At 44.4% G+C, this 22,753-nt stretch overlaps 1 protein-coding gene across 1 annotated transcript in view; it reads left to right on the top strand.

Moving 5' to 3' along the window:
- Positions 1-22,753, top strand: part of DNAH12 (dynein axonemal heavy chain 12) — a 292,017-nt gene that overhangs the window by 266,753 nt on the left and 2,511 nt on the right. Inside the window, exons 65-72 of the mRNA XM_061618291.1 lie at positions 1,653-1,793; positions 3,046-3,183; positions 4,043-4,276; positions 4,977-5,165; positions 6,780-6,883; positions 7,128-7,332; positions 7,709-7,846; positions 9,297-9,388. Of these exons, the coding sequence (XP_061474275.1) occupies positions 1,653-1,793; positions 3,046-3,183; positions 4,043-4,276; positions 4,977-5,165; positions 6,780-6,883; positions 7,128-7,332; positions 7,709-7,846; positions 9,297-9,388 (1,241 nt within the window). The remainder of the gene's footprint in view (positions 1-1,652; positions 1,794-3,045; positions 3,184-4,042; positions 4,277-4,976; positions 5,166-6,779; positions 6,884-7,127; positions 7,333-7,708; positions 7,847-9,296; positions 9,389-22,753) is intronic.

Genomic DNA, 22,753 nt, shown 5'->3' with positions numbered 1-22,753 from the left:
GTACTTTTAATATACCAAATGTAATAATTTTATGCCAAACCAACTTGTACATAATTACATTTGATGTTCCTGAAGTAACAAAGTGACTTTCAATCTGTAAAAAGTGCTAATATTGCTTTTCCCCCCAATCTTTTTTTAAAAACCCATTTCCCCCCCCAAAAAACTGGGAAAAAACAATTTTTCCATGGATTTAAAATTTCCAGACATTTTACATCTCTATGCGGAGTATTTAAAGGAGTATATTTTAGCCTCTGCCTTAAGATTGGCCAGACACTCTCACCATCTGAAGTTCAGCAAGAGCCTACCTGGATTAGGACCATCTTAGTGGTAGTGCCCTCAGTGTGGAACTTCCTACCAAGGGAGAACCATCAGGCCAACTCCCCTGTCTCCTTCAGGAAATGGGTCAGATCTTTTCTGTTCAAAAGGAGTTTTGGCTGTTTTGCTGAAGTTACATGCATTGATGTGAGTCTGCTGGTTATCTGTATGTGGATTTGTTTATCATTTATGTGACAGACGTTTCAACTGTTTACTGATTTTATATGTATTTTCTTATTTTGTGTAAGTTGCAACAAGAATCTCGAGCAAGCCAGCACTGTAGTGAATTTTAGGAATAACTAAGTAGCAAATAGGGTTGCCAGGTCCATGGCCTGAGACTGATCCTGTATCTTTAGGAGAAGAGAAAGTCAGCCAAGTGCAGGTGTTCTTGCAACCCTGTAATGGGAAAAACCACAAGGTGGAATTCTCCCTTTCCCCTGCACAACTTTTAAAGATACAGAAGACCTCTTGGAGGCCGGGCCTGGCAACCAAGAGGTCTTCTGCGTCTTTAAAAGTTGTGCAGGGGGAAGGGAGAATTCCACCTTGTGGTTTTTCTCATTACAGAGTTGCAAGAACACCTGCACTTGGCTGACTCTCTCTTCTCCTAAAGATACAGGATCAGTCTCAAGCCAAGAACCTGGCAACCCTAGTAGCAAAATGGAGACGTGCTTCACTGAGGATTAGTATATGTATGTCAGCATTCACCAGATGTTGGACATTTGTTATAATGATGTCAGGTGTCAAACTTCACTGGAAGAATCACTACTGCACTCTAAGTGAGCTCCTGATTCCCCATTTGCAGCTCTGGCTTTTATTTAAGCCAGGGCTGCAAGGGAAGAATCTTTATAGCTGCAGTTTAAATCTAAACTGTGGTTGCAAAAATTCCTGTCAGAAGTGGGGCTTGCACTTTCAGTAGGGATTAACTCCCCTTGGGAGCTCCTGAGTGGAGTCACTCTGAGTGGAGCTTGCACTTAGCATTGAATTTAAATTCAGTGCTTCCAAATTTCTCCAATTGGGAGCTTAAATTGGGAAAACCTGGAGCCAATCCCAGTGGGGCTTCCAGAAGCATGCTTTAAGGCTCCCAATTGTTCATTTGCAGCTGCAGCTGTATCTACCCAACACCTGACAAGTGTGTGTGGGGGGGAAGGAGGTCTGACTTGGGAAAAACAGCCTTACAGACCCTGGTAGTCCCAGTTTGGCTCACAAGCTGAAGGTTCCCCATGACTGATATTCAGGAGACAAAAAATGAATACTTCTAAACTAAACAGAAGGGTAGAAATGGTACATTAAAATGGAATCTCCTAATGCAGTGCTGTTGCCATACTTGTTTTGTCTAGTTTCCAGTAACCATTCTCCAGAATGGCGTAAAGATGACAAATGAACCTCCTACAGGTCTTCGGTTAAACCTTCTTCAGTCCTACCTCTCTGATCCTCTTTCTGATCCTGTCTTTTTTGCTGGGTGCCCTGGAAAGGAGCAGGTAATTTTTTCTGAGGTTGTTATTCTCCCTCTAATAGACTAAGAATTTGTAGATTTTTTAACCAGCAACCTTCTATTGCAGAAGAGAAGGATGACCTCACCCTTCTTCCAAATATATTGAGTCAACAATGATGCTAACACCCTTCATTATCGTCATTGAATATAATGCAGAATAGTAATTCAAATCAAGAAAAATAAATTCAATGTTTGGGTATCTGTGAAGGAATATGACTTTCAGCCATTTTGTGTGGGGTAGCAAAATGGTTGCTTTTTTCTTTAAAACCTGCATAGGAGGTCAAAAGTTTAAGGTTAAATGTTTAAGGGCATGTTTTGCTCAGGAAGTTCTGTAGAAGAGGGTGAAAGGTTCAGTCTAAGAAATTGAGGACTAATAGAAACTACACCAGGAGTCTGAATAGAATAGGGGAAGGAGAAACTTAAAATAGGAATCCACTCTCCTGTATAACGGTGCCAGGCTGGGGTGAGTTGGATGCCGTGGAGCCTGGGCTGTGCCACAAGGCTCCTGGCTGTACTGGCAGCTCCTCTCTGCTGTGGCTAAGCTGTGATGCCGCCAGGACCTTGCTGGCACCGCTGGGGATCCACCAGGGACGAGATAGAGAGCCAGCGGAAGCCCCAAAAATAGAGTATTCTGGGGATGTGGTGAGGAAGGAACTGCGGGAGGGACTTATGCAAGATCCTCCTCATATTTAGAGCCCCTCCTTGGGTCCCGATCCCCTACAAACTCCACTGGCCAAAAGGCTGGCTCAGTAAAATTATTTATTCTCCATTGTGGCCTACAGGGAGTAGCTTACTCCCCAAGAGGCCTGTTTGTTGGAGCCAGTGCTTCCCAGCCGGCTCATGCACATCACTCACAATGGAGCTGGTGCTCAGCCAGGCTGGTGGCTCCTGAGTGGAAGGAGGATCCCGTGGAGCTTTCCACCAGCCCCCTTTTGCATGCTCCCCAGCATTTGGATTGCTGTGCCCATCAAGCTGTGCAATTGGACAAGTCAGTTATTGTGAAGTCAGATACTTGTTGGAGTTGAAGAACTGCAGCAGAAGTCAGGAAAAGACCCTGCTTTACTGACTGTAGCGGGTCTACTGAGATGTATAAGTATTTCTCAGGGTAATGGAAAAGATCATTGTATATATTTTTTAATCCTAATATATCCAGTATTTTACATACATGTGGATAAAGACTGCTATGCTTTTTCAGCTCTGGTTATATTGTCCTATTTCCTTGTTTTTATTTCCTAAAGAGATGGGAGAAACTGCTCTTTGGAGTTTGCTTTTTTCATGCTCTTGTTCAGGAGAGGAAGAAATTTGGGCCTCTTGGATGGAATATTCCGTATGGATTTAATGAATCAGATTTGCGTATCAGTGTAAGACAGTTACAGGTAAAGATATTTATTCCATCTGCAGCATATCTAAGGGTTTGGCAAAGATTCATACATTGGTTTCACTATGAAGTTCATATTTGTGTAGCCGCTAATAGTCCTGTTTATCAACTACTGCAAAATTATAGCAGGGTTGTATGTTAGGGACCCAGTGCTGGTGCAAGTGTTCATCTGGCCCCTTGTAGAAGTAGCAAGACTTGACCATTGTTTGGTGCTGTTTGGTGCTGCCTGGCAGTTTCTGTGCAGCACAGCTCTGATGTGCAAGGAGTCCAGAGTGGCTTGTGAAGACCGAAAAGAGAGCATGGGTAACAATGGTTCCTTGAGACGGAGCTTGAAGGATCTCAAAGCATTACCAGCTCATGTTATTCAAATATTAGATTCTGATCAAAGACTACCAACATAAATGATGTAGCATTTGTGTACCCATTTTAAGAGATTATCAAAACAGTAATGTCCTCCATTCCTCTCTATCATGTAAACGATCTTTAATCGTGAGTAAATTGGAGCAGATTAGAATGTGATGTATTATGTTATTCACAGAAGTACCCTGTACCACTTTATTAACATATTCCTCAAATGACTACTTAAATAAACTAATTTGAATTATTTTGAAAATCTGAATTCAATGAAGTTCACAGAATTTCTACATAATCTTGATGGAATGTATAGAATGCTTTCACTGAAAGGAAAAAAGGGTACAGAAAGGGTGAAAAGATACCAATCAACAATATTAGAATAGGGAACCTATATTTTTACTCATTCATATATAGTGCCTAAACTTTGCTTATCTGCTATATCAAGAGCAAGCCACAGTGTAGCTGGAAGTAATTTAAACCCACTGTTTATTTTTCAATTTCAGTTATTTATAAATGAATATGAACATGTTCCTTTTGAAGCAGTATCTTATCTTACGGGTGAGTGCAACTATGGAGGAAGAGTGACAGATGATTGGGACAGACGCCTACTACTGACAATGCTTGCTGACTTCTACAACCCAGAAATAGTTGAAAATCCTCATTATGCCTTTTCTCCTAGTGGCAGCTACCATGCCCCACCACGGGGTACATATGATGAATACATTGAATTTATTAAGGTACTGTCTTGCCTCTATACTCGGGTCATATACCAACTTTATTTAAACCAGCGTTGGGGAATTAGTTCAGGGTGGGTCAGATCTCTATCTCCCCTATCCCTGCAAGCCAAAATTGATGTCACAGTGATGTCATGTGGTGCTTTGAAGCCCTGACAACCAGCTAAACGTTGTGACTTCAAAGTGTGTGCAGGGTTCTTTGAAAGGGGCTTGCAAAGAGCCTGGTGTGGCTCTTTGAAGTTTTGATGATTAGCTGATCATAGGTGCTTCAAAGTGCAGCGTAGAGTTCTTTGCAAGCCCCTTGCAAAGAGTGCTATGCTTCGAAAACCTGACATTCAATTGATGTTCAGTGCTTCAGATGCTCTGCTAATCAGCTGATTGTTGGTGCTTCAGAAGCCATGTGTGTAGTGCTCTGAAGCCCTAAATAGGACTTCAGAAGCACTGTGCAGAGAGCTTATAAAACACCAACAATCAGCTGATTGGCAGCACTTCAGAAACCCCTTTTGGCCCAACCCAGCTGCTTTTTATTTATATAAGACATCAGTTGATTGGCAAGTGGGTGTGGCTTGTCCAACATGATCTAGTTAGGCTTCCAGGCCAGAGGGTCACCATCCCTGATTTAAACAAACTCTTTCTGAAATTCTTAGTAACTATTCAACCTATACTGATAGATATTTAATATAATTTATTTGGTTTCTGCTAGAATCTCCCTTTTAGTCAGCAGCCAGAGGTGTTTGGACTGCATGATAATGTAGATATATCAAAGGATCTCCAGCAAACAAAAATCCTTTTTGAATCTCTGCTACTAACACAAGGAGGAAGCCATCAAGGGGGGTCTTCAGGTGGTGGTGACAGTGCTTTATATGAAATTGCAGATGACATCCTGAACAAGGTAATTAATAAAAAGCCAAATACAATAATTACTTATGGTTCATCTTTCCCCAAGTAATTTTATTCCTGTTAAATTAGTTTTCTTTTGTATTGTTTCATGCTTCCCTTCTCCCACAAGTGCATACCTTGACATGAGGACTTTCCTTTACAGAAGAGGGAGACTTGGGATATATTTTACAGCAATCTCATATGCCAGTGCAGACATTGATCACGTATTACACAAGTACTGAAGCAAGCACATAGCACCAGATTCATAGCAATATAAATTCCATCCTCCAAAATCTACAACTTCAGAACTGCTACTATTTCATTTTGCTCTTAAGAGCAGACATAAACAGGTTTCAGTAGTGGCCCCCGAATTGTGGAACAGTCTCCCCGATGAGGTGCACCTGGCGCCTACTCTTCTATCTTTTCGGCGCCAGGTTAAAACCTTTTTATTCTCCCAGGCATTTTAATTGCTTAATGTTAAGTTAATTTTATATCAAGTTGTTAAAAGCTTAAGCTGTCTGTTTTAGGGATTTTATCTGATTTCTTTTTACTGTATTGTATTTTATTCCTTGCTGTGAACTGCCCAGAGAGCCATAGGCTAGGGGCGGTATAGAAATGGAATGAAATAAATAAAAATAAATAAATAAATATATGGAAACACTGTTAGCCAAATGCCCATTGTGTTTATACTGCCCTGTCAACAATGGGGCTTAAAGGGAGTAATACAACAGTATTAGTCATAGTGATATTAATTTGTGCTTCATTGGCTCATTTGCCTGTGTTGCTTTTTTGTGTATTTGCACTACATACACCAACAAAATCAGTTGTGGAGCAATGTGAGACAATAGTCTCGAGAAGAACCATTTACATATGGGTGGCTACATCAACTTGCCATTTCAGACAGTGATGGCTTGCCCACACAGAAGTGGCAAGCTTGAAGAGGACACTGTTCCTTGTAATGCCTGTCCAAACATTGTAAGGGACATTGCAAGAAAGTTAATGATTAATCCTTAATATATTTCAAGAAGCGCTAACTCTCTTAGAACAAACCAAAGAGGAGCCTTGTTCAAAGACGTGAGTTGGGGACAAGGGACAAACTGCATACCTGTTCTTACTATAACCTGGGACATTACCTGGGGAAAACAACTGGTATAGTAGATCTAGCTTTATTTAAATAATGTGGTTACAATGTCTTAGCCAGTTAAATATTCCTATTTAGAAATGTTTCATTTGCAAAATTAGAATTAATAAACAGAGTTAAAGAATGATTCAATAATGATTTACTGAGAGGCTGTGTGGCCCATAAAAAAGCCAGCTTCACTTTTCATCTGAATTATGACAGTGTCATCTAGAAAATGCACAAGGATTAAAACAATTTAACTTGTTTCGAACTGTTTATAATACTGAGTTTTAAATTGTTATAACCTACTCTGGGACCTTATGGTGAAGAAGAAAACAAAATAATAACGATAATAATAATATGGCAATTTGGCTGGCAAAATTTGAGTGATATCTTCATCAGTCATGCAGCATGAGTTTTCATCACAGTTTATTATATTATCATAGAACTATTAAATAACACCTATTTGCATTTGTCAAAATGGAAACAAGTATGTCCTATTTCCAGCTTCCAAGTGATTATGATATTGAAGCTGCACTGCTTAAGTATCCCGTGAGATATGAAGAAAGTATGAACACTGTGCTAGTACAAGAGATGGAGCGCTTTAACTAGTAAGGGAATTATTTTCTTTATTTATATTTTAGGGCATTCTGTTTTGGTTTTTCTTGGAATGCATCCACCTTCTATGGGTTTTATTAATCCTTGTAATCTTACACTAGAAACAATTTAGTTACACATTTTGTATTGCAGCCATCATAACGCTGAAGTATTTTTTAATAATTAGTATATAGTACATTTGCAGGCCATTTGTAATTGGTAATTTTAGTGATTCTCTGCTTTTTTCTGCATATTTAGTTTAATACGAACCATACGTACAACTTTGATGAATTTGAAGAAAGCCATTAAGGGATTGGTTGTGATGGATTCAGAACTGGAAGCCCTTTGTGGCAGTCTCCTTATTGGAAAAGTTGCGGAGAACTGGGCTAAGCGTTCATACCCAAGTCTGAAACCGCTGGGGAGTTATATCCTTGATTTTCTAGCTAGGCTGAAATTTTTACAGGTAAAGCAACAAGGATTGTGTTGTAAATTATTGTGAAATTCTAATAAATGAATTAGATTAATAAGAAATAATCATAATGTTTGGGAATTGATCTTGGGAATCTTATCTGTAAATGAGCTTTTTGCAGGCAGAATTTATTAACATGAGTTTGTAAAATATGATACATCTATAGCTAGCATTTTAATATTTATGCAGGCAATTAAGAACATGCTTTTTTCACAACAATTGACCTTTGTTTTTATTGTATTTTTAATGTTTTTTTTTAATTCTGTGGTGGTGGTTTTAAACGTGTTGTAAACTGCTTTGATGTTTTTAACAAAATAGCGGTATACAAATATTTTTATAAATAATAATATTCTTCTGTTCCTCTTCCAAGGATTGGTATGAATCTGGAAAGCCCTGTGTGTTTTGGCTCTCTGGGTTCTTTTTCACACAAGCATTTTTAACTGGAGCAATGCAGAATTATGCTCGGAAGTACACTATTCCTATTGATCTACTTGGATATGAATTTCAGGTATAAAACGTTTGCAAAGACTACATTTTACAAATTAGATACAGATTTACCAGCAGAATGTATTAGTAGTATTTTGTGTTCATATATAGGGTTTTATACCTGCACCTCTTTGGCTGTGGGATAAAAAAGTGTTCAGTGATATAGTTGGCATAGTCTGCTAATAAGGATCCAAAGAGTGGCACAACTAATTCCACATGCCCTTGGGGGCCTTGGCTTATATTTCTCAAGAAGCCTTCATGCTGTACAGCGTTTGAAATTAAGGGAACTTTCAAAGGCAGTTGTGCTTGCTTCCACACTAGAGCCATTCAACGCTGCTGAGGCATTGCTTTCCATCATTAAGCTGGAAGTGGAATTAAAACAGAGCACTTAATATAGTGCTATATTATCCATCAGTGACTTTTCTTCGACCAAGATCCTTCCATGATGTTTACTCAGAATTTAGTCCTATTCAATAAAAGTTCCTGTTTGCAGGTCCATTTTTTTGCTGCTGCTGCTGCTACTACTGCTACAATAACAACAGTATTAGTATTAGTATTGTACTGCCCTTCCTCCCATGGGAGCTTTGAGTGATGAACAGTTAAGAAAATACCATTCAAAAATAATTAAAAGCAAAATAAAATAAAATAAAATGAATTTCCAAAGCCAGAAAACATGGGGGGGAAACAATACCAAACAGCTGAGATTCCCATTCCGTCTCAAAAAGCCCAGGTGAACAACTACAGTATGTTTTCAATTTGCTTCTAAGCGCCATCAGACACACTCCCTGGGAAGAGAGTTCTACCAACAGGGTGTCATAAGTTGCTTCCTGTGGGCTACACTGTTCTGATTTTAATGTGTGTTTTTCTTTGTACACTATAGATAATTGCATAAAAATAAACAAAAACATCATCTGGGTTCTCTGTTTTTAAAAAAGTGCATTATAAAAGGATAGCAGTGGGCTAGCACAAAAGTAGCCTGTGAAATGGTGTGAGAGTTTGCTGCTCAAAGAAAGCATGTATAAAATTCTACTAGAAATAGATCCTCTTGATTTAGACTGAACTTGCTTCCATAAAATCATCCCACTACAAGAATGGTGACTTGCATGTGAAGGAAGCAGGATTCTAATCCTATATACATTATACATTAAAGGACAATGTGCAGGAAGGGAAATCTACCTTCCTAGCATCTGTAGCCCTGCCTGCCCTGGTCTATCCACAAACCACCAAACATTTGTTCATCATTGCTAAATCTGATAGACCAGCCACGTATTTGGGAGACTGGGGTGTTTGACTCCAGGCATCTCATTTTCCTTACTCCTCTTCCCAACAGAGTATCAATGCTATCAAATGCCGACAGTGCTGATAATCTGTTAAATGGAGAGATCCTCATACTTTTGCTGTGCATTATGGATTAAGTCTTGTATACTAAAGATGGCAAAGCTGCTTTGAAATTTTATTTCTGTTTTGTTTAGGTTATTCCTAAGGACACTTCTAAAGTTGCTCCAGAAGATGGTGTTTATATCCATGGATTATTTTTAGATGGGGCTCGCTGGGACAGAACAAAGTCAGTAATTCAGTAAATGTGCATTTCACTGACGTGTTAATGATGCTAATACCTTGTTTCAATATATAATATATTTTTAATACTGAAGTAATATTTTAATACTACAATACTTTCTCTGACAAATTAGAGTGAAAGGAAATATGAATATATTACTTTGTTCTGGCCATCAAAATACTTTTTATAAAAATTTAATCAAATTTATTATTTGTTAATTGATTTGAAAACAAATTTCTGCTTGAAATACTGGAAAACATTATCAACAGTAGCAGTACTCCTATACCATGCTCCCACATCAAATAATAATTTTAAGTTGCTTTAAAGACAAGGAGAGGGGACTTTTTTCAGCCTTAACACGAGGTGGAAGAATTGCCCTCCCCGTGAACCACTTTTGACAGGTGAGTGGGGTTACCCACCTGTCAATCACATGATGTCATCATTATATCAGCTGGCTTGTCAGCAATGATCAGCTGACTGACACTGACAGCAAGCCTTATTTTGTCCATCTGCAGGTGTAGTTTGGATTAAACCACCCATGCAAACAGATATTTTTCCTCTGGAGACTGGCAAAGCTGCCTGGCAAATTGCAGGTGCAGTTTGAATCCAAACTGACAACTTCAAAGAGGCTTGCTGACAGTGTTGATCAGCTGATTGGTGCTGACGGCAAGCTCCTTTGAAGGTACACTGTTGAAAAGGGGCATTTTACATCAGGTGTGGGGCAGATGGCCGTGGTTTGGGGGAAATGGCCTCACAGGCCCAATTAGATCTGCAAGGCAGAGGTTTCCTACTACTGTTTTAAAGTCTCATTTTATGAAGGTTTTAATCTGAACTTGAAGCTTCACCAACTGGAATGCTTTCTCTCATGGATGACAGAGATCTCCAAGCAGGTATTGTAACTCTACCTACAGCCCAGAGACAGGAAACATCTCAACAAATATTTGCTCCTCCCCTCGTGCTGAGGCTCAGTTCATTTCCTGTCTCAGCTCAGAGTACATCATTTTGTGAGATCCTGTTGCTGTTATTTGTATTAATTCTTACCTTTACCGTTTGATTTCCTGGGTTTTCTCTTCTTTGTTCCTCTTCGTTTCCTACTTTAAACAAAAAAGATTTTTTTGTTAGCGTTACTATGGAGAAAGCAGTAAAGAAAAAATGTTTTAAAAAGTCAAGCCACAGCTTGTTGGTAGCTGCAACCAGTGTCCGCTCATTGAAACACCCTAAAAAATCTCTAGCAAGCTCAGAACTGAGGCGATCCTTAGCAGGTAGCTCGTCAGTAGTACCCGCCATTTTGAACACTACTGTTCAGTCCCCACTGGCTAATTCTTCATTACAAGCCTCTACCATGGCCACTCATAGAGAGGCAGTAGCCTCACCAGACTTGGCTCTAATTAAGTCACAGGATGTTTCTATCACAGCCAGGCATTATGAAGCAGTAGCTTCTGGTCAACCTGAGGGAACTTCAATACTTGTTTCTGACGACAGGGGAGCAGTAACCCCCGCCATTACTCACCATTCTGAGGAGTTAAATACCCCGCTGGCATCCCGAAGGGGAGCAGTAGCACCCACGATGGGAACCTTGGGAAAAACTAGTGCTGATAGGGGAGCAGTAGCCCCTGCCATTATTCAGCTTTCTGAGACACAAGATGCTCCGCTAATGTCCTGAAGGGGAGTGGAAGCCCCTGCTATGGGACCTTTGGATCACTCTACCATGTGTTTATTTATTTTTATTTATTTAATTAAATTTCTATACCGCCCCATAGCTGAAGCTCTCTGGGCGGTAGCCCCCACTATGGGACTAATGGAAGCAGGCAGGCAGATTCAGTGTGACCATTTGCCAGATCCCCTGCGCTTGACCTCAAGCGTTGCTCCAAATGTGGAATTCCTATTCTCCGAGGAGGAGGAGATGAGGCCATCAATACCTGACAGGGCAGCACCTCTGGGTCTCTCTGCACCCCCCAATTTGATTTGGCACCAACCACAATGGCAAAACCCACTATCTGGGCTTTTCATGCCTGAGGTGATTCAGCAGCTCAAGGATGCCATGATAGGTGCTTTGGCCGCTGACCTGGTGAGGGGAATCATCAAAATGTGCCCATTCTCCTGGCCAGGGGAACACACAATCAGACCCCTCCTTAGCTAAGAGGTTGGCAGGCGGTCAGTGCCAAGATGCTAGGGATTCACCGTCTCTCTTTGGACATGTCAGGGGACTGGGTTCTGCTATGCCTCCTATCCATCAATCTCAAGATGACTGTCACCTCCCTGATGTGGAAGGGGAACCTGTATGAGACGAACAGGAATGGAGTGAGGGGTCTGGTCATGAGGATTCAGTTTCCTCCAGGCTATTTACAGACCTTTACTACCCTCCCTTACGTGCTAAGGTGTTAGCTGCCCTGGATTTGTTGCCTGTCCAACAGCAGCAGCAACAACCTCTATCTAAAAGTGCTATGGACTTGCCAGCCACTACTAGGATAAATAGGGGCATTCCCCTTCCGGCCTCAGTTAAAACCTTAATGAAGTCTGAATGGGATAGTCCTCTTCAGTGTAGAAAGGGAATTAGTTGTGCCAATTAATTTTATGTTCTGGAACCTGATGTGATGGAACAGCTTCGCACACCAGCAGTGGGCAGTCCCATTTCCGCTTTATTTTCATGTGCGTTGCTCCCCCGGGATGGGGATGCGCAACTGAAGGATCATAATGAGCGTAGATCGGACTTAGCCCTTAAAAGATTGCATGATGCTAATGCACTGGCAATCCGAACCTCTGCTTCATCCTCTGTTTTTGCTAGGGCAACGCTCCTGTGGGTGGAAGATCTCCTAGACAACATGAATCAAGATCCGGCTAGGGTTCGGAAGACGTTGCTGAAGGTCTCGCGATCATTGGTGTTTATTGCTGATGCGACTATGGATTCTACTCCATTTTTGTGCAGAGCTATGGCCGCAGCAGTAGTTGCCTGCAGGCATCTCTGGCTTTCACACGGGTATGCGGATGCTTCCTCTAGAGCAAACCTAGCTTCGGTTCCCTTTTCTGGTTCAAAGCTGTTTGGAGAGATGGCGTTAAAAGATGTCCTAGTTGAGTCTAGGGATAAAAAGAAGACCATGCCATCACAATGAAGGGATGACCGGCACTTATATCGATGCCCCTCTGGTTCCTTCCAGTTTCAGCACAATTTTTGTCCTTTCAGATCCAATGGGAGAGGACGTGATTTCAGAAATACCCGTCCTTCATAGAACAAATCAAGATTCCTAACAAAAACACCTCAATCCTCTTTTTCCCGTAGCTTTCCCAGCCAAGGACGCCCAGGGCGTCAGAATCAGCAACGCTTCTGACTCAGCCCGACTACCACCGGTAGGAGGAAGAATAGGTCAGTTTTCCCATTGATGGAGGGAAACCACTCAAGACAAATGGATTTTGCGAGTGGTTCAAGAGGGTTACAAAATAGAACTGTTGCAGTATCCGCCTGCCAGGTTCCTTCCTTCTCCAGTACCCAGATCCACGGTGAAGTTTCAGGCAGTGTCCAACGAGATTCTCCAGTTGCTAAATATCTCAGCGATAGAGGAAGTGCCTTTAGAAGAGTGTTTCTCAGGGCTTTACTCAGTCTTCTTCTTAGTGGGGAAGAAGGACAGATCTTGGCACGCGGTACTCAAGCTAAAATTTCTCAATCAATTTGTTACCCCACGCAGATTCAGGATGGAGATTCTGTCATCAATCAGGGAGGCCCTCCAACCTTACGATTTCTCGCTTCCATAGATCTCAAGGAGGCCTATCTACATGTGCCAATGTTCCCTGCACATCGCCGACTACTGCGATTTTATTTCAACAGCCTTCACTACCAGTTCAAGGCACTACCTTTCAGCCTATTGTCAGCCCCCAGGGTGTTTACCAACATCATGGTGACGGTTGTGGCCAGCCTCCGGCTACAAAGACTGCATGTTTATCCTTATTTGGATGATCTCCTAATAAGATCCAAATCGCTTACTCAAGCACAAGAAGACATTCAGATAATGTTGGCTCACCTAAAAGACTATGAGTTTTTAGTGAACAACCAGAACAGCCAATTCAGCCTATCACAGAGGATCCAGCACCTGGGGCAATGCTAGACACGATCACTCAATTTATCTGTCAGGCAAGAGAATTCAAAAATGGTGAACCTGGCGGCCACAATGTCTCACAGTCGAGCGGCAGATGTTATGCTACTTGCCAAACTGCTAGGCATGATGACTTCAGCCATAGGCATTGTACCATGGGCACGTCTTCATTATCAGCCGCCTCAGTGGCTTCTCCTTCGGTTCCAACAGGACATTGCATGCTGCAGACACAGGCGTGTTCTCATCACAACCTCCGTGAAGGAATTGTTGCGCTGGTGGGCAACTCCACTCCATCTCCAGAAGGATTTTCCATTTCAGGACCCTCCCCAGTCGATCATCACCACAGATGCAAGCCTCAAAGAATGGCGGGCACATTGTCAGGGATACCACGTGCAGGGGACGTAGTCGTCTCTGGAAGCTCAACAAAGCATCAATTGGTTAGAGCTATGGGCTGCACATCTAGTTCTCCATCATTTTGCCAGTCTAATGCAATATCTGGATGTCCTCATACAGACCGACAACCCAACAGTCCGAGCTCACTTGAACAAGGAGGGTGGCACATGCTTTTGGCAGCTACATGCGGAAGCAGTGGCACTACTGTCCTGGACAGAGTCCCATGTAGTCCCTCATGGCAGAATACATTCAAGGCAACTTAAATGTAGCAGCAGATGTTTCTGGGAGAATGGGCTCTCAACAAGGCTGTGTTTCGTATGTTGCAAGCAAGGTTCGGCAGTTGCAAGGTAGATCACTTCACATCCAAGACAAATCATCAGCTACGCTGTTTCTTTTCTCATTATCTGAGTCACAAGGCCGAACAAGTGGACACTCTGGCAGCTCCCTAGCCGAAGGGGCTCCTGTATGCCTTTCCCCCAACTCCGCTGCTATCCAGAGTCCTAAAGAAGATATGATTAGAAAGGGCCAGGGTGGTGCTGGTAGCCCCATATTGGCCGAGACATCCCTGGTTCTCAGAGATAATCCAGTTGTCCAAGTCCCGGCCGTTCCATCTCCCAGTGTGTCAGGATCTGCTTTCCCAGGGACCTCTGTTTCATCCAGATCCGCAGTGGCTCAGTCTAGCCACTTGGAAATTGAATGTTCATGATTGCTAAGGTCAGGGATGGCTGTATCAGTGGTAGATACCATTTTGGCTGTAAGAAGGCCTTCCACGCTTCGCAGCTACCAGAGCACATGGAAGGTTTTTTCACAGTGGTTCACAAAGCGGGGATTCAATCTGGAAATGACAGCGATTCAGGATGTGCTGCTGTTCCTTCAGGAAGGCCTGCAGATGGGTCTGCGCCCAGCCACACTGAAAAGACATGATGGTTTTGTCTTCAATATTATCAGCTCCAGGTTCGGTGTCCCTGGCTTCCCATACTCTGGCCAAGCGGTTCCTTCACGGCACCACTCTAATTAGTCCTCCAGTTATCCATCGCTTTCCAACCTGGAGTTTGCACCAAGTTCTTTCTGCTCTTCAAAAACAACAATTTGAGCCATTAGGCACTATTTCTCTAAAAATGCTCTCCTTCAAAACGGCCTTTTTGGTGGCCATCACATCAGCAAGACGTGTATCTGACCTGCAGGCTTTGTCAGTTCAAAAACACCTGTGCACCTTTCACAAAGACAGAGTAGTGCTGCACACTAGACCTGATTTCATCCCCAAGCTCAACACCTCTTTTCACAGAAACCAGGAAATAATACTACCTTCTTTCTGCCCTAATCCTTCTCACCCCAGGGAGAAGGCATGGCATTCTCTAGATGTTAGACGTGCGCTTAAAGTCTATATTAATAGAACCAAACCATTTAGGCAATCTGACTCTCTATTTATATCTTTTCACCCAGGCACTATGGGGAAAAAAGTGTCTGCGGCCACCATAGCTAGATGGATTAAGGCATGCATATCATAAGCTTACGAGGCTCTTAATATACTGTCCCCTTTACGCATTACAGCACATTCCACTAGATCAGCAGCCACATCAGCGGCGTACTCCACAAATGCTCCCATTTCAGACATTGCAGGGCAGCAGCATGGTCTATGCCTAGTACATTCACAAAGTATTACAAGATTGACCTTTTGGCCTCAGCAGAGGCCTCATTTGGCCGTGGGTTCTACAACAGGTACTATCTCATTAGGCCCGCCCTAGGTCTGCAGCTGTAGTACTTCCCGCTTGGAGACCTCTGTCATCCATGAGAGAAAGAACAGTTTGTTCTTACCATAAACGGTGTTTCTTCATGGATGACAAGAGGTCTCCAAGGCCCGCCCATGCAGTAGTTCGTATGGTGGATGGGACTAAGTTTTTAGGTGCCACGACTCCTTTCTGAGAATTGTCTTCTGGGTCACTTGACCTTGTTTTTTCTCTGTTCATGTTCTGCTTAAATGTTCTTCCATTCTGAGTTGGTACTTGACGCTGATATCTGGAGCTTTACAAGAAAAGAACTGAGTCTCAGCACAAGGGGAGTAGCCAATGTTTGCTGAGGCGTTTCCTGTCTCTGGGCTGTAGGCAGAGCTACAATACCCGCTTGGAGACATCTTGTCATCCATGAAGAAACACCATTTACGGTAAGAACATACTTCTTTTCCCTCCAACTGGAATAGACTAATTACGTACACTGTTGTTTGTGCAGATCATCTTCCTCCATTGAATTGAATGAAAGTGCTCCATTAGTACATTAGGCCACACATGAAACTATACTGGAGCAATTGTTTGTTATTTATGATGGAATTTCAGATTCATGATAACAAGAAGTGACTGTAGAGAGACTCCAACTTCTTCTGTTCTTTTAGCTTAAACATTCATTTTTCCCCAGGTAGCATGCCATCACGTGCATTATGGTGCCATCTAGCATCCAAAGGCAAGAATGTACTGATATCAAGACTTGGGACATCCATGCCCCTTCCAATCCAGTTCATTCTTGCCTTCATCTGAGGCAGTTATATCCACATGTAGTGTGAGAATTTTGTGTGTGAGGGAGTGTGTTTGGGGTTGGGGCTGTTGATGTTTTTGCCCAGCTTTCCCCTCCTCCATCCTCTTTCACCCTCATCTGTTTTGGGGTAGCTTGGTTTTGGTTTGGGGTAGTTGGTTTTGGTTGTTTTTTTCTCCTCACCTCCTCATCTCTACCCTGCCCGTACCTCTTTCTTATGGGGGGGACAGCAGAGGCTGCTAGTGTGGCCTCTGTTTTTGGAGACAGCAGCCTATCCGGAGCTCAAGCACAGCTCACTTGGAGCTCGCGGCGGCAACTCCCCCTCCTTCGCTTTCAGGCTCAGGTTGGAGGGCCTGTTACTGTGCTTGCCTGCATAAGTGGCTAGTCTCAAGCTTGTGGCAACAGCTTCTATTTGCGCTGTGCATGGCCTCACGGCAGTGGCTTCTCTCCCCCATGTCTTGTGCTTCTGTTCGGTGGCGCCCACTACTGCAGACTGCCTGGAGCACACAGTGGTTCTGATCAGTGGCGCCTGATACTGCGGCCTGCTTGGAGCTCGCGGCAGCAGCTTCTCTCCCTCTCACCCCCAGGGGCGTTTGTCAGCGTGGCCTGCAGGGAGCTCACGAGGTGGCCTTTTTCCCTTTCCCCCCTTTTTGGAGCTTGCGACTGTGGCTCCGGTTAAAGGGGGAGGCAGCAGCACCTGTTAGCATGGCCCACCTAGACTGCATGGCAACGGCTCTTCATTCCTGTCATTGACTGTGGGGGTGGTTGCTTTATTACTGCCCCCCCAGACAGCTGCCTCTACTACCGAGACGGCCGCCATTGCGCTCCCTTGAAGGGTCTGGTAGTGGCAAACTAGGTGGCCGCCATTTTGTTTTTTACTTTTCCTGCCTTTTAATCAACCGCCATTTTGTTTGCTTCTCTTGTTTTCCCACTCTTTTTTCTAAGGTATTTGTTCTTTAGAACCTTTTAGTTCCCCCCTCCACATATCACAACCTTCAGCATTGTATGGTCAACGTATCTGTATTTATACTGGGGGATATATAGGGTATTTTTGTACTAACATTTTTATTTTAAAAAAAAAACAGTTCCAGGAGGCGGAGAGGCTACCAGATATATAACTGCACCCCTCCCACTGTGCTTGTGTACCTGAGCTTTGACTTCATTGTACCTTGTTGCCATCAGTGTACTTGGGGCTGTACCACTCCCCTCATTCATGGGCATGTACCGGTGCCACTATTCATACCGCACCCCTCTTCTAGTGCATGTGTTGATGACAGATACCACACACCCCACTCTTGTGCGTGCATATTATGGCAGATCAGCTGCCAGATGCAGCGCAAGCGCTAGGGGCAAAACAGCAGTGCAAGGCCCTGATGCACCACAAGTCTTCAAAGCACAAGCAATCCAGACTCCACTTCAAGGCTGTAGCTAAAGCCAAGCACTTGTCTAGTCACAGGGCTGCCAGGCGAGCATGATACATGTCTCGGCTTCACAGGAAGCTGGCCAAGAGAGGTTGACAGCCCTCTTTCATTCACCCACTGGGTCATCAGAGGAGGAGTTTGAAGAGTTTCCTAACGAACCAGTTTTGGACTGTCCGTCTCGATCTATGCCAGTGGCTAGAGCCCACACATCTCACAAGTCTGTTGAGTCTCTTGCACCTCTGCCTCAACAAGTGCAGCTGCCTCTGCCTCAACAAGTGCAACCAGTGCCCTTGGACCCTAAGATGGCCACTCTTGCCCCTCTGTTGGGGTTGCAGTTGACTCCGGAATTTGTCTCTCAGTTGAAGGATGCCTTGTTGGGTTCCCTCTCTCTAGCTCAGTCACTGCCACAGGTGAATCCATTGGCTCAGCCCACCTCCCACTCTCGGGAATTGCACAGTGCACATCTGCATACCAGTGCTATTGGGTAACGCTATTGTATCGATGAAGTTCCACCACCTTCACCAAATCCCTTTGATATCGCCAGAGACAGAATTGGGAGGTGAGGCGATGGGGTTAGAGGATCCTTCGTGCTCTTTTCAGGCCAAAGGAGATGAGTGGAGTGGTGACTCAGAAGTGGAGGAGGATCATCTGATCGTCTTTTTGATTCTGCTGACTATTTTCTACTCTTTCGTAGAGTCCTGGACACTTTAGGTCTCCAATCTTTGCAAACTAAACCTACCACCCCTCCTATGAAGGGGGCCAGGGTTCTGAAATCTCCCAGATCAGCAGATCACTTCCTTCCCATGCCAGACCCCATCGACAAGCTGGCCAAGGAGGAATGGGCCCGCCCGCTGCATGCACGCTGGTTTTCAGCATTGGCCAACAGACATTGCACCTTGGCTCCAGAGTTCATGAATTGCCTGAATGTCCCCGGGGTAGATGATCCGATTTCTAGTTTGGTATCTGGGTCTTTCCTCCCAAAAGAAGGGGACTCCCAGCTCAAGGATCCCTCTGAACCACAGCTAGACTTTGCTCTACATAAAAATCACGAGGCTCCCGCTTATACTATTTGGGTCTCTGCTGCAGCCTCCATTTTTTCAAGAGCCTCTATGATGTGGCTGGACAAACTCTTAGACGAACCTAATCTGGATCCGGTCAAACTCAGAAGGGTCCTGGTGAAACTACACAAGGCTGCAGTGTTTGTGGCTGACGCCACCTTGGACGCAACTCAGCTAGGAGCATGGGCATTAGCCATGGAAGTAGTGGCTCAGTGAACACTCTGGCTCCGACTCTGGGATGCTGATACTACTGCCAGGGTCAACTTGTGTATGGCCCCATACTCAGAGACATTGCTGTTCGGTGAAGAAGCCCTCAAAGCAGTTTTGGTATACCCTAAAGATAAGCGAAAGCCAGTATCGGCCACAACCAAGAAAAACGATTGCAGACCGTTCAGAAGGTTTGCTCCATACCGCTCTTCCCAGCCCTTTCAAGGAGCACGGCCTGGGGGGTGGGGCCACAATTCTCGATTTACCGACTTCCATTCCTCCAGGGGAACCTGGCACAAACAGTGATTCCAGGGCAAAGCTCAGCACCAGGGATGACAGGGTCCTTCCTCTTCATTATATGGAAGGGGAGCTCGTCAGCGCAGGCAATACTGATGCCATCCCAGTCAGAGGCAGGTTGCTCCATTATGCAAAGCACTGGCTAAGTTTAACAGAAGTCTCTTGAGTCAGAGATCTTTTCTCTCAAGGTTACAAAATAGAGTTTTGGTTAACCCCCCCCGGACAGAATCTTTTCCTATCCCATTCCCAGATCTCGAGAAAGTCGGAAGATGATGCAAGAAGCAATAGAACATCTACTCAACATAGCTGCAATAGAACCAGTACCATCAGCAGAGCTCACGGGGGAGGGGTTACTCCTTTTAAATATATATATATACCGCATTTATCACAAATACACATGTGCTCAAAGTGCTTCACACAAATAGTCCAAATGCAATAGCACAACACATAATAAAAAGTATAATCATGACATTAAGATATCTATATCTATACATACACACATCAAAGCATAAATGAGCATAAAGCTCAACAACAAAGCCAAAGCAAAAATATTTAAAAACTAAACCCCAAGCTGATACAAAAATCTCTTCCATCCCCTGAACCCCCATAGCTCAACCCAAAGGGCCAGAAAGTCTTCTGAAAGAAGCTGCATTTGAAGGCTTCCAGGGCTGGAGGATGGGGCAAGGCAGGTGGAAATAGCCTCCCCTGATGACAAACCAAGTCTCTCTCCCCTCATCAACCATTTTGTTTGCGGTTCCCAAGAGAGATCTGTCGTGGAGAGCAGTCTTAGACCCTCAAGTTTGTCAACTGCTTTGTGAAGTATTGATGGTTCAAAATGGAATCCCTCACATGTATTATAGAAGCTCTGCAGGAGGGGGACCTTCTGGCCTCCATCGACCTAAAGGAGGCATACCTCCACGTCCCAATCTGTCCTGCCCACAGACTGCTCCTGAGGTTTGCCTTTGGCCACCATCACTTTCAATACTGGGCCATGCCATTCTGACTCTTGTCAGCCCCAAGAGTATTCACCAAAGTAATGGTCACCCTGGTGGCTTACCTCCACCTCCAGGGGGTCCATATTTTCCCCTACCTGGACAATCTGCTGCTCCGGGTGGACTCTAGGGACCAGGTCCACATTCAGGTTCACCACACTCTTGAGGATCTAAGGACCCAAGGTTGGCTGGTCAACATCAACAAGAGCCAACTAGATCTGACTCAATGTCTGCAGCATCTGGGAGCAATATTGTACACAGCACAGGCCATGGTCTTCCTCTTACCAGAGCACATTGCAACCATCAGAGATATGGCACTACTCTTGATGTGTTGCTTGAGGGCGGATGTGATGTTTCTAGCAAAGGCTGTGAGGATGTTCGTATCCACCATTCACATTGTACCGTGGGCTCGGCATCATACTCGGCCACTCCAGTGGGCCTTATTGCCATTTCAGTTGGACATTGCCAACTCCAACCATCAGGAAATCCGCCTGGATCCCTCACTGCGTTCTTCCTTCCGATGGTGGGTGACAATTCAAAATCTCAGCAAGGGAACCAGACAGGACTGTAATAACCACGGGTGCCAGCCTGACCAGCTGGGGGAACCACTGCCACTCCCGCTTTGTCCAAGGTGTCTGGTCCAGGTCAGAGGAGAGCCAGAGCATCAACTAGCTGGAACTAAGAGCTGTCCATCTGGCTCTTCAACACTTTCAACCAATGGTCCTTTTGGAACATGTATTGATCCGGACAGACAACATCTGCGTAAAATTGCATTTGAACAGGCAAGGAGGAACCAGGTCACAAACTCTCCAGGCAGAAGCGACATAGATCTTTGACTGGGCCAAAAGTCATCTGATGTTTTTGAGGGCAGAACACCTCAGCAGAGTTTTGAATGTGATGGCCGACTGGCTCAGCAGACAACAGGTGATGCCGGGAGAGTGGAAATTTCCCCCCACTGTGTTCAACCTTCTTCAGCATCAGTTCAGCAACCTGTTGGTGGATCTCTTTGCTTCCAGTCACAACTGCCAGCTGCCCTGGTACTTCTCGAGGTATCTGGAGACGACTGTAGAATCTGTAGATGCGCTGCTGACACCTTGGCTAGATGGTCTTTTGTATGCCTTCCCTCTGATCCCTCTCCTGGGCAGAACGCTGAGAAAACTTTGACGCGAAAGGGCACAACTGGTCCTGCTAGCCCTGTACTGGCCTCGCCGGCCGTGGTTCTCAGGCCTGCTCTCACTATCAATAACAGATTCTTGGAGACTGCCAAACAGGCCGGACCTTCTCTCATAGGGACCAATCTGGCACCCGGATCCCAACTGGCTAAGTCTGACAGCTTGGCGTTTGAACAGAGGCAGTTGATTCACACAGGCCTATCACAGGAGGTTGTTGATACAATTCTGGCATCTAGAAGGCCATCGACAAATCACATCTACCAGAGTACTTCAAGCCTCTCAAGCCACTGTATAGCAAGTGTTGCAGTTTCTGCATAGATGTCTGAAGATGGGTCTAAAAGCTAACACCCTGCATCGTCAGGCCTCCACCATAGTATCAATTCTATATGTTAATTGTTCTGGTGTGCCCATGGGCTCGCACCCGCTCATCAAACATTTTTTAAAGGGGGCGCTTTCCTTTCTCCGGCAGTGTGTCACCATTTTCCTTCCTGGAGTTTACCAAAGGTCCTGCAAGCCCTGCAGCGCCCTCCTTTTGAGCCTCTTAGGTCAGTGCCACTGTGACTGTTGCCTTCAAGGTCCTGTTTCTGGTGTGGTCACATCAGTGAGGAGAGTTTCAGAGTTGGGAGCATTGTCATCGGCCCGCCATCTCTACATTTTCCATAAGGACTCAGTTGTGTTGTGTCCAGATCCGTCCTTTCATCCTAAAGTCAATTCAGTGTTCCACTGCAGCCAGGACATTATTCTTCCTTCATTCTGCCCTAAGCCCATTCATCCACTGGTGAAGGCCTGGCACTCTTTAGATGTTTGTAGGGCCCTCAAGACCTATCTGTCTCAAACCCAGGACATAGGATTAACGGATTCATTGTTTGTATCCTTTCACCCACAGACACTGGGGGGAAAGGTTTCTAAATCCACCTTGTTTTGTTGGTTGCGTGCCTACATTGCACTGGCTTACGAGTCACTTAAGCTTCCAGTGCCTAGTAAGATCATAGTGCACTCAACTAGGTCGGGAGCCGCTATGGCTGCATTCGCAACCAACAGACCTCTTGCAGATATCTGCAGAGCAGGTGTATGGTCTATTCCAGATTCTTTTATCAAGCATTACAAGATAGACAGCTACACCTCTGCCGGTGCCTCTTTTGGGAGGCGTGTTCTGCAACAGGTTGTTTCTCATACGTAAACAGTGGGTGGTCCCTCCCTGTAGGGACTGCTTTGGTACATCC

This window comes from Rhineura floridana, chromosome 3 (assembly GCF_030035675.1).
Source record: "Rhineura floridana isolate rRhiFlo1 chromosome 3, rRhiFlo1.hap2, whole genome shotgun sequence".
NCBI lineage: Eukaryota > Metazoa > Chordata > Lepidosauria > Squamata > Rhineuridae > Rhineura > Rhineura floridana.
This window is presented reverse-complemented; position numbering and strand designations above follow the sequence as displayed.